General features: G+C 38.2%; 1 protein-coding gene across 1 annotated transcript; it reads left to right on the forward strand.

The window, feature by feature from the left end:
- The first annotated feature begins 7,402 nt into the window (after window positions 1-7,402).
- LOC121381615 lies at window positions 7,403-8,800 on the forward strand. Its single transcript, XM_041510951.1, has one exon. It carries the CDS (start codon window positions 7,403-7,405, stop codon window positions 8,798-8,800), a length of 1,398 nt encoding a protein of 465 aa, XP_041366885.1.
- The last annotated feature ends 4,204 nt before the right edge of the window (window positions 8,801-13,004 follow it).

The raw sequence follows: 13,004 nt of genomic DNA on the forward strand, positions 1-13,004 counted from the left end.
TCAGTGGTGTAGTGGTTAAGCCATCGGACTTAAGGCTTGTAAATACTGGGTTCGCATCCCGGTATCGGCTTAAATCCAGAACGCGTTTAAACGGCTCGGTGATGATGTGAAAGGCTACATTGTAACAACACTGACTTTTATCATTCCCAACCACCCGTTAAACCCCGTCCTGAAAATAGTCCAGATAACTGAGGTGCGTGACTGGGACAGCGTGCTTAAACCTTAATTGGATTTAAGAACGATAATCAATCAAAATAAAATGTATTCACTTTCCAGTTGTTACTGTTATTGTTTCTTTTGTGTGCTGTGTATTTGTGTGTGTGTGGGGGGGGGGAGGGGGGGGTATTTAACGGCTTAATGGAAAAGAGTAACACCACTATATAGATACCGACTTCTCACGTACTAACCAATAACTACTGCTCTAGACAGACATTACCATAACAACGTCAACAGTCCTTTGACGTAACGTCAACAATGCTTTGACGTTTTAATATGATTATTGGTGTCAAAGCGATACTATGTACATTCTTCTGACTATTGTTTTAGCATCAGAAATGTGGGAGCAGAATGGCTGTTTGTCATTTAATAATCATATTAATGTTAAATATGTATATATGTAAAATGTCTGTGCATGGATATAACACTACCTGGTGACGACAACTACCTTCTGTGCTATTCTGTTGTGTGTACGTATCAGTAGAGGTAAGTGTTTGTTTGGTCGATTTTTTTGTTTTCTTTCTTTGATTGTTCGTCAGGACCGTTGAAGTCGGAGTTGGGATGCATAAGTATTGTTTTGAAAGATTTTATTGATAAAAAAGTCAAAAGGATTGCACAACAGGCAGAGTCTATATAAGTGCTCTCCTAAACAAGATGAACATGAGACAATAATCAATATTCATAATCATATATAAAACATAATAACATAATATCTAATGGCATAAAGTATTTAACATAATTAATATTTATTAATATATAGTAATAAAAGGTAGAGTAGACGAGGCATTGGCCTAGCAAGGATTTTATATTGATGGGCCACCCACATTGTTTGTGTGTGTGTGGGAGGAGGGGGCTGACTGAGGAATGTCAATGTCTCCATGCTCCATCCTGGCTATGCTAATGCATATTAATACGACCGTACAAGAAATGTTCGCGAGGTTAATTCCATTCAGTTCAATTCAGATTATTGCATTCATTTAATCGTAAGAACGGGACTCGATGGTGTTGGAGGTGTGCACCCCTCCACAATTCGAAGTGCCCCGAATAATCTGTTTAGCAGATAAAGTTAACTTAATTGTTTTTTTAGTGGGGAACATGTTTACAATGGTCAGCTTGAAATTTCGGTGAAAGGTTACCATATATACTGAACAAAATAAGAAACTTCCGCTAATTTTGCTGCTTGAACATAACTTGATGAAAACAAACCGGGGGAATAATTGTTATATATGCGTTTAAAGAGTGTTCCATGATGCATCGTTTGGTGCAAAAATCATGGCCATAGGTTAACAGAAACTGGGAGAAATTTTGATAAAGTGTGGTAGGGGTTAAAAAACAAAACACCCACTTAATAACGGGTATGACCACCTCTTGAATTGACCACTGCAGTGCACCGCAGGCGCATAGAATTGACTAAAGTGTTGATTTCTGCCTGTGGAATATTGTTCCATTCCTGAATGAGCGCTTGACGAAGTTTGTTGACGTTAGCGGGTGGGTTGGGACGACGCCTCAATCGTCTGTCCAGACTATCCCAGACATGCTCGATGGAGTTGAGATCAGGACTTTTAGCGGGCAAGTCATCAATGAAATCAATGTTATTTGTCCCAAGAACATTTACAGTGTCTCTAGCTATATGAGAGGTGGCATTATCATGCTGAAAAATCGAGATGTTGACGTTTTTATGGAACAGAGGAATGACGTGATGAGCGAGAATGTCATCGCGGTAACGTTGAGCATTTAAATTGCCATCAATGACGACCAGTGGTGAACGATAATCATGGGCAATCGCTGCCCAGACCAGGACAGAAGCCCACCCCCGAAACGATCTCGTCCAAGAACACAACAGTCAGCATAGCGTTCATTTCTCCTACGGTAGACGCGCACTCTGTCATCACCACGTTGTAAAGAAAATCTGGATTCATCCGAAAAAAGAACGGTATTCCAGCGTCGCCGTATCCAACGAGTGTGTACACGTGCCCAATTAAGACGATTTAGACGATGACGTTGCGTTAAAACGCATCCGACGTAAGGACGTTGTGCATGTAAACCGTTCTCCCGCAGACGATTACGAACAGTTTGCCTACTGATTCGATTATTATGAAGCCTAGGTGTGTTAGCAGCAGTAGCAGTGGCAGTTTGGAATCGATTGCGCAAATGCGTGTTCATGATATAGCGGTCTTGACCACGCGTTGTAACACGCGGACGTCGACGACATGGCTAGTCGTTGGTGCTTCCTATCGTTCGAAATCTTACGCGAAGACTTCGTATCGCTCGACTAGAACTCCCAACATGCCTTGCAACGTCTTCTGTCGACATGCCAACATCAAGCATGCCAATCGCCTGTTCGCGTAAATTATTGGGTATTCTTGGCATACTAAAAATGCTGCAATGTAAAAAACGTTAATTTTTTTACAAATGTTGAAGCGTTTTCGTTCACTTGACAACAATGTCAGTAAGACAAGTAAAACAAATTGACCGAATACTACATGGGACATGTCGAACCATGCATGTACGTGCAAACTGAATTTCACGTTGTCGACGATTAACAGTGCAAAAATGATTGATAAAATTCATGAATCCTGATAATACAGTTCAAGGCTAATACTACCTATATAATTTCATTACACAATGAATTCTTTAACACAACAAATACTATATGTACAAATCGGAAGTTTCTTTTTTTGTTCAGTATAGATAATGTATGTTAGTAACATTTGTAGTGCCCCTTTTAAGTATTACACCTCCTCTGTAGAAAACACCCCACATCCATCCCTGCCTGTTGTGACATTATTAAAAAGTTGCAATATTACTACAACCCACCCTTCCCCACCCGTCAATCTTCAATTTCTTTTGCCAATTTAAATATGTATTCGCCAACTACATTTTGGCATGTCAGTCAAAAGGTTTTGTTTTTAATATTATGTTTTATGATAATAAAGTATATCCTAAAATGTACTTATTATTCTGTTTCCGTTTTGTATGTCTAGGGCGGGCCGTAGCCCAATGGTACAGCGTTCGTCAGATACGCGGTCGATCCCCTTCGATGGGCCCATTGAGTCATTCTCGTTCAAGCCAGTGCACCACGACTGGTATATAAAAAAGAGGCAGTCTTACTTTGTGTATGCATCAAATAATGATATAAATTGTATGGTATAGTTTAACACTTTCCAATACATTTATTTTGATGTTTAGTATATGTAATACTGAATTATTGTGTTAACATTAGTACCTAACACATAAGCGTTTGAGTTAAAATTCATGAAAGTTAATGTTTGTTCTATTTAACGACACCACTAGAGCACATTGATTTACGATTCATCGGCTATTGGATGTTAAACATTTGGTAATTCTGACATATATTCTTAGAGAGGAAACCCGCTACATTTTTCCATTAGTAGCAAGGGATGTTTTATATGCACCATCCCACAGACAGGATAGCACATACCACGGCCTTTAATATACCAGTCGTGGTGCACTGGCTAGAATAACATTCATGAAATTATTCTATAATAGAATGTTCTATAGAAAGCAATCTGGTCCAGAGTTTATAAAGGTTGATAGTCTAAACAGACATTTATAGTGTGTGCTCCAAGGAAATGCGTTGTTAACTGTTAGGCTTACAAACAATATACGAACTAGTAGACAGACACATTAATATGTGGGGTGGGGTTTCTTTTTTCTTCTTTTTTTTTTTTGGGGGGGGGGGTATTTTAAAAAATATATATATATTTTAGGAAGTTAAGTGTGCTTTTGGAAGCACCTGTGCACTGACATGTCAAACATCAAACAACTCCAATTACGTGTAGTTTGTGTCACAGCGTGTTCACCCAGATTTTATCACCAAGTTGGTACGATTTATTAAAGTCCGTTACGAAAAATCAACTGATCCTCAAATATTGCTAAATATATGTACTATTTCATTTTCATTTCAACTTATTTTCGTGCTTATATCCAATTAAGGTTCAAACAAGTTGTGCTGGGCTCACACCTCAGCTATCTGGGCTGTCTGTCCAGGACAGTGGGTTAGTTGTTAATTGTTAGTGATTAATGAGAGAAAAGAGGGTGTAGTGGCCTTACACCTACCCACTGAGTCGTTAAAATTCGTTCTGGTTGGGAGCCGGTACCGGGCTGCGAACCATGTACCTACAAGTCTTATGGCCGATGGCTTAACCACGACACCACTGAGGCCGGTGTATGTACTAAAACTGCCTCTTTATAATATATAATCTACTTAACTTGTGGGTGGACCAATGGGTGTATTGGTTGGTTGGTTGGTTAGTTGGTTAGTGTGTCGGTTGGTTGATTGGATGGATGGATGGTTGGATGTATTGTTGGATGAATGCATGGACGTATGGATGGATGGATGGATGGATGGATGGATGGAAGGATGGTTGGGTGGGTGGCTGGTTGGTTAGATGGATGGATGGATGGTTGGTTGGTTGGTTGGTTGGATGGATGGATGGATGGATGGATGGTTGGTTGGTTGCTTGCTTGCTTGGATGGATGATGGATGGTGGTTGGTTGGTAGGTTGATTAGATGGACGGATGGATGGATGGTTGGTTGGTTGGTTGGTTGATTGGATGGATGGCTGGTTCGTTCGTTGATTGGATGGATGGATGGATGGTTGGTTGGGTGGTTGTTTGGTTGGTTGGTTGGTTGGTTTCTTTGTACAGTTAGTGTAAAGGAATGACGTGAGAATTAAAATGTACCTGTAGTATTTTGTCATTACATCACTCTGTTACGATACTACCAACTGTTACAACAAATATACTATCAAACGTTACGACAAATATACTACCAAATGTTACAACAAATATACTACCAACCGTTACAACAACTATACTACCAACCGTTACGACAAATATACTACCAACCATTACAACAAATATACTACCTACTGTTACAACAAATATACTACCAACCGTTACAACAACTATACTACCAACCGTTACAACAAATATACTACCAACCATTACAACAAATATACTACCTACCATTACAACAAATATACTACCTACTGTTACAACAAATATACTACCTACCGTGTTCACAAATGTACTACCAACCGTTACAACAAATATACTACCAACCGTTACAACAACTATACTACCAACCGTTACAACAAATATACTACCAACCGTTACAACAACTATACTACCAACCGTTACAACAAATATACTACCTACCGTTACAACAAATATACTACCAACTGTTAGAACAAATATACTACCAACCGTTACAACAACTATACTACCAAAGGTTACAACAAATATATTACCAAACGTTACAACAAATATACTAACAACCGTTACAACACATATACTACCAAACGTTACAACAATATACTACCAATCGTTACAACTAATAATTGTTGGCATCTGTCATCCACAATCGTTTAATCTTGACAGTAGTAATACAATACTTTTCATTAAATTACGACTACAGACCCCAGTTAAAGAAATCTATAATTATTATCAATTCAGTTGTATAGAACTGGCTTGACTTACCTAAATAATATATGACACACACACTTTCAGGAAGCTTTATGAAACGGCCTACGTTATGTATATGCAATTATATATATATATATATATATATATATATATATATATATATATATATATATATATATATATATATATATATATATGTGTATGTGTGTGTGTGTGTGTGTGTGTGTGTGTGTGTGTGTGTGTGTGTGTGTGTAATAGAACGTAATGTATTGTACTTTATTGCGCTGTGTTGTGTTGTGCTGTGCTGTAATGAATGTAGTCCAATCCAGTCTGGTCCAGTCTAGTCTAGTTCAGTCCAGTCTAGTCCAGTCCAGTCCAGTCTAGCCCAGTCCAGTCTAGTTCAGTCAAGTCTACTCTGGTCGTTGCAACAGAATAGAATGAAATAGAATGCAATGCACTAGACTGTAATAAAATATAATAAAATTGAAATTAATGGAATAGTATATAATGTAGTGCAGTGCAAGATACAAGAACAGAACAGAACATAACATAGAACATAACAGAACCAATTCTTGAATGTGTGTAAATGTATTCTGATTCTTGATATATTGTGAATAAAATGTGGAATCTTTTGAAATGTGGACCTTTTTGAAAATGTGCTTAATAGGCTCCTTTTGGCGGTCAAGTGGCAACTACCAGTGGCGGATCCAGAAAATCAATTTGGGGGGGGGGGGGGGGGGGTAAATGACATGAGGCGGAATGCCAATGGAACTTTGGGAGAGGTTTGAAGGGGATTGTAAAAAAATTAAATTAATATATAATAAAATTATAACTGTCGCAAAATTTAGGGGTGGGCGGGCAATGCCCCCCTAGATCCGCCTCTGACTACCGTATTACCAGCTAATTTTTGTCTTTCTTGATAATATATGGTCCGACTATCTCACAGGTGACATTACCTACAATTCCTGTGGGGGAACATGCTCAAATGACGTCATCAAAATGGCGACCATATTTAGTATATTTTTCAAGCAGCCCAGTAAAATGATGTGGACGTTCCAGATAGAAGTATCAAATGTCGCCCACAAGTTGCCCATTGTCTTAATTTTAAACTTTTAATATGAACCACTTGCCCAGTTTACATTATGGTGGCTAAATTGGATTTTCAAGATGTCCTGACAAACAACTTTGTTCAGCCACGTGCACTGATATTCGATTTGTTTTGACAGACACTTTATTCAGTCACCTATTCGGTTATCGGATTCCAACTTGTTCCAACATCTTGATATATAATTTAGATTGCATCATACATCTCAACGTGGATTATGAAAAAGCTGAGAAGTGAGAAACGTAAAGCACATGGAGACGACAAAGTAATCGTGATCTTTAACCAAATGTGTTGAACAAATCAAATATGTTGTATAAACCCCGATAATTGCCCGCCCAGTTTCAAATAATGGGGATATTAGTATCGGCGGTAATTCTTTCAAGCGTAAAGAACAAAAGGCTGCAAAAGGCGTACTGCAATAATGAACTATTTATTAAAGGGACATTCCTGAGTTTTCTGCAGTGTTTAAGATGTTAACGTTGCACCGGTAGTTCCAAATAACTTAGCACCGGTGGGACCGCCATATTGGTAATGTGGTATTATGGGTTGAATGTTTATTTCTTTCCATTATGTAAGTTTACAGTTAATTAAAGTCTACATTGGATACAACAATTTAATTAACTGTTTATCATGGACACTCTCCTGAAACCTGCTCGTCTCGACTTAGACCCAAATTCTCCCACCGCTGCAAAAGAATGGAAACACTGGCATCAGACATTCACAAATTTCATCGACGAATGTGGTGATCATGCTCCTAACAAGTACAGAACTCTGATCAATTACGTGAGTCATAATGTTTATAAATACATTGAAGACTGCAATGATTATGATACTGCTATTACAACACTGACGAATTTGTATATTAAGCCACTAAATGAAATATTCGCTCGCCATTTGCTTGCAACCAGACGACAACAGTCTGGTGAAACCCTGAGTGAATTCCTACAAGAATTAAGAAAGCTCAGTAGGGATTGTAATCTCAAACCTGTCAATGCAGAGCAATATCGTGAAGAACTAATTCGAGATGCTTTTATTAACGGGATTTCCTCTCCACTAATTCGTCAACGACTTCTGGAAAACAAGCAACTAGATCTTAGTACAGCTTTTGATCAAGCAAATGCTCTAGACCTGGCACAGAAAAATTCCGAAGCATATACGTCATCAGGGATATGTTCAGCTGCAAGTATCGACACTTCTTCGACCGATGAAGTACCCGTTCCATGTGAACATCCTCTAGCTACAACATATCCAACAGGAAAGAAATGCTTTTTCTGTGGAGGAGCCACTCATAATAGGAGGGCATGCCCAGCTCGGGATGTGTGTTGTAATAAATGTGGCATTAAAGGTCATTTCGCAAAAGTATGTCAGTCCAGATCTAACAAAAGTAATAACAGTACTTCAGCTGCAATATTTTCACCAACAATCTGTTCAATTACTGCCGCTTGTCCCCAGAGTCTGTCTCAAGCTTCTTTGTGTGTTTCTATCTGTGGACATAATCTAACAGCTCTAATTGACTCTAGCAGCTCAGATAGTTTCATAAGTGAACACGTCGCCAAAAACCTGAAGCTTAAAATCTCTCCTTCATCTCAAGATATATCTATGGCCATGACGACTCTAAAGACCCATGTTCTTGGGCACTGTTTGGTGGACTTAAACATAAATGGTCATGTTTATACATCCACTCGACTGGGTGTTCTTAAGAATCTTTGCAGTGACCTCATTCTTGGACAAGATTTCCAGAAGCAACACAAGTGTGTTATCATTGAATTTGATGGCAGTAATCCTGATTTGGTAATCCCTAGGACAAAATCAGTATCGGCACTTTCAGTAGCTTCACTGGGTGAATCATCATTGTTTGCAAATCTTCTTCCTGAGTGTAAACCTATTGCAACAAAGTCCCGGCGTTTCAGCAAGGATGACAAGAACTTTATAGAACAAGAAATCACTCGTCTTCTCGCAGATGGTATTATTGAGCCCAGTACATCACCTTGGCGTGCACAAGACCATAAATCAGTATACAGAGCTTGATGTGTATCCACTGCCTAGAATTGATGAGATGGTCAATAACCTCGCACACTACAAAGTGTTTTCAACATTTGATCTTAAAAGTGCATATCATCAAGTTCCAATACAAGAACCTGATAGGAAGTTCACAGGATTTGAGGCAAATGGTACACTCTACCAATTCTGCCGAATTCCGTTTGGTCTTACAAATGGTGTGGCCGTTTTTCAGAGAGCCATGGACAGGATGGTTGAAGAGGAGGCACTCAGAGACACATTCCCGTATCTAGATAATATCACAGTTGCAGGCCGTGATCAGCAGGAACATGATGCAAATGTTAGTAAGTTTCTTGAAGCTGTAGAGCAAAGAAATTTAACTCTTAACAAAAACAAATCTGTGGAAAACAAGACATCCATCAATATTCTTGGGTATCATGTTGGTAATGGCGTCATCAAACCAGATGAAGAAAGACTTAAACCTCTTCAGGAATTTCCTCCTCCCACCAATGTGCGTTCTCTAAGAAGAGTTGTTGGTATGTTCGCTTACTATGCCAAATGGATACCGAACTTTTCTGACAAAATACAGCCACTTGTGAGTGCTAATGCCTTCCCATTAAGTAAGACTGCCCTTGAAGCTTTTGATCTACTAAAAAAGGAGCTTAAAGGAGCAGCACTACAATCCATAGATGAAAGTCGTCCTTTTGTGGTTGAGTGTGACACTTCTGAAGTTGCCATATCTGCGACATTAAACCAAGGTGGTCGGCCAGTTGCATTCATGTCAAGAACACTGCAGGGTAGCGAACTACATTACCCACCTGTAGAGAAAGAGGCGACAGCTATCATTGAAGCTGTGCGCAAGTGGCGCCATTTTCTGGCTGGTCGCCATTTCACACTGGTAACAGATCAGCGCTCTGTAGCTTTCATGCTGGACAACAGGAAACGTTCAAAAATCAAGAATAACAAGATACAAGACTGGAGAATTGAACTAGCTTCATTTTGCTACACTGTGAAGTATAGGCCTGGAAAGGACAATGTGGCACCAGACAGTTTTACTCGTGCATTTCTTTCTTCAGTATCAACATCTAGCCTAGATGATATCCATAAAGCCTTGTGCCATCCAGGTGTGACTCGAATGTTGCACTTTGTAAGATCAAAGAACTTACCTTTCTCTACTGAGGAGGTGAAGAGAACATGCTCTACTTGCATTGCAAAATTTGTGCTGAACTGAAACCTCAGTTCTATCATCCAATACCTGGTACATTGGTCAAAGCAACACAGCCCATGGAACGACTAAGTATTGATTTCAAGGGGCCATTGCTTTCGGCATCACGCAACGTGTACATACTGACTGTAATAGATGAGTATTCACGTTTTCCATTTGCATTTCCCTGCCCAAACATGCACTCGTCTACTGTAATCAAATGCCTCGACCAGTTATTCACTTTGTGTGGATTGCCTAGCTACATCCATTCTGATCGTGGATCATCCTTTCTGTCGGAAGAGATTAAGAACTACTTATCACAACGAGGGATAGCGACAAGCAAAACTACTCCATATCATCCGATTGGGAATGGACCGGTTGAAAGGTATAATGGTATCATTTGGAAGGCTGTCCGTCTTGCACTAAAATCCTCGAGTCTGCCAGATTCACAGTGGGAACATGTGCTTCCAGATGTGCTACATTCAATCAGATCGCTTCTCTCAACATCTACAAATACAACTCCTCATGAGAGATTCTTTGGCTTTCAACGGAGATCATCTTTTGGTACTTCAATCCCAACGTGGCTGACAACCCCAGGTCCAGTCCTACTTCGTAGATTTGTCCGATCAAGCAAGAATGATCCGCTGGTTGACCAAGTCGAGTTGAAAGAGGTTAACCCAACTTATGCCCATGTGCGGTATATGGATGGTCGTGAATCAACTGTTTCTCTCAGAGACTTGGCTCCTTATCCAAACAATACCTTAGATGCTCAGTGTGCGTCACGGGACAGTATATCCGATGTTACTGATGATCATCAGGATAGTCATGCTACTGATGTGAGTGAATCCATTACTCCACTCACTACTGACATGAGTGATTCCACTGTTCCACACACCAATGTGTTTGACCAAGAACTAATCCCTACTAGAGATGCGCCTGTGATTCGACGTTCCACTCGTGAGATAAAGAAACCTTCTCGTTATGGTTGGTGATAAGTGATTTACCCGTATCCTTAAGACAGTGAACTTTCTTCTTGGAGGGAAGAATGACGTAACATTTTTATCTTATAATATGGGACATTAATTACGTTGCACCGGTAGTTCCAAATAACTTAGCACCGGTGGGACCGCCATATTGGTAATATGGTATAGGAGAAGCCATGTGTTTAGGGAAGTGACGTCACGTATCAGCATGCGCGCGCATCTGGTAGGCAGAAGTCTATCATAATGGCCATTAGTAACAAAGCGAACTAGCGTAGCGTGAATAGCAAAGAATGGCCAACATGTGCTTAAATTACCGCTTGTAGCACGGGAACGCTATTCTACATAGCTCCTGTATGGAGGAGATACATGTACTCTTTCCACCCATAAAATTTGACGATTGACCGAGTTCAAAACTATAGCAAACTTCTTTTTTTTTTCTTTTTTTTTTCACCTGAATAAATATTTTTAGTCCATGTATTTTTAAAGCGTCTGGTCCATATTTCAAGTAAAGCATTACAAACGAGCGCGCGCACACACAAATAAAAATAATAAAATAAAACGAGTAGGCCTATATTTTTTATTTAAAACTGTTTAAAAGAAATAATTGGCCTACACTTTGTTAAAGGAAATTATTTCTTTAAACAATTTTAAATAACCCATATATATATATATATATATATATATATATATATATATATATATATAGTATATATATATATATATATATATATATATATATATATATATATATACATATATATGTACATATAGATACACACACACACACATATACATATATATATATATATATATATATATATATATATATATATATATATATATATATGAACATTTGTTACAAATGAACAACCAGTAGACAATATATAGACAGTAGTTATATATATATAACACATCAGACTTGTCTACTGGTTCATTTGTAAGGCTTTTCATCAACAATAAATTTAAGCAAGTATCTTATTAGAAAACTTTACAAAAACTTTAAAACTATTAATTTTATCAAGTCCTTTTTTATTCCTTAAACTTGCTGATATCGGATACATATTAACACATTGTATTAAAATGGAGGAACCTAAATTTAGTTTCCATACATGTTCCATGACCACACATACATTGCTCCCTCTAGCTACAGCGTCCCTTTTTAAATATTAGTACAGAACTTAGCCTTTTAAACCGGATACATCTCAAATTTACTTGGTCCCTCACCTTTGTGGTTCCATCTTCAGAACATTTTGTAGCATTATTTTTTATATATATATATATACATAAAAATTGCCATTAATATTTTAATCGCCTAATCCCATGCAGGCCAGGACATAGTTTAATACGCAGTCGATCTAGGATTGATTCCTGTTGGTGGTCCTATAGGGCTGTTTCTCATTCCAGCCAGTGCTCTACAACTGGTGTAACAAAGGCTACACTATTTATTATCCTGTCTGTGGGCTGATGCATATAAAAGGTCCCTTATTGTTAATCGGAAAGAGTAATCCATTGTGTGACAGCAGCAGGTTTCCTCCCTAATATTATCTGTGTGATCCCTAAACATGTCCGACTCTATATATCCGTAATTAAAATGACTTTAGTGCATTGTTAAATAAAAGATTCCTTCCTTTCAAATCTAAAACAGTGTCAGTTACCTTTGACAAGAGGCACAGTTTCAAAGGCTATCACTTTCAACCTGATTAATAAACCAGTTAAAACAACAAATTACTGTAAATGGTAACAATACAATGTTTTAATGTAAGACACACATTAACACAATGCAAATATCATTTGATCATTGGTTTATAATGATAATAGAAAAAGAAAATAATAAATATGTGTTGTCTATTGTTTCTCGATATAATTTTTTTGATTTTGTAAAGTCTGTTTTTATTAGAAAATAGAGATCCTGGTAAAAAAAGATTAAATCCAAGTGTTATCAATGTCATCATCACATATTGAATAGCCCCAATAATATTGCACATGGTAGTTTGGAAAGTCAGTGAAAAAGGTTCTGGTATCCTTCTTATGCACAGAAACATGAGAT

Source organism: Gigantopelta aegis, chromosome 9 (assembly GCF_016097555.1).
Source record: "Gigantopelta aegis isolate Gae_Host chromosome 9, Gae_host_genome, whole genome shotgun sequence".
Lineage (NCBI taxonomy): Eukaryota > Metazoa > Mollusca > Gastropoda > Neomphalida > Peltospiridae > Gigantopelta > Gigantopelta aegis.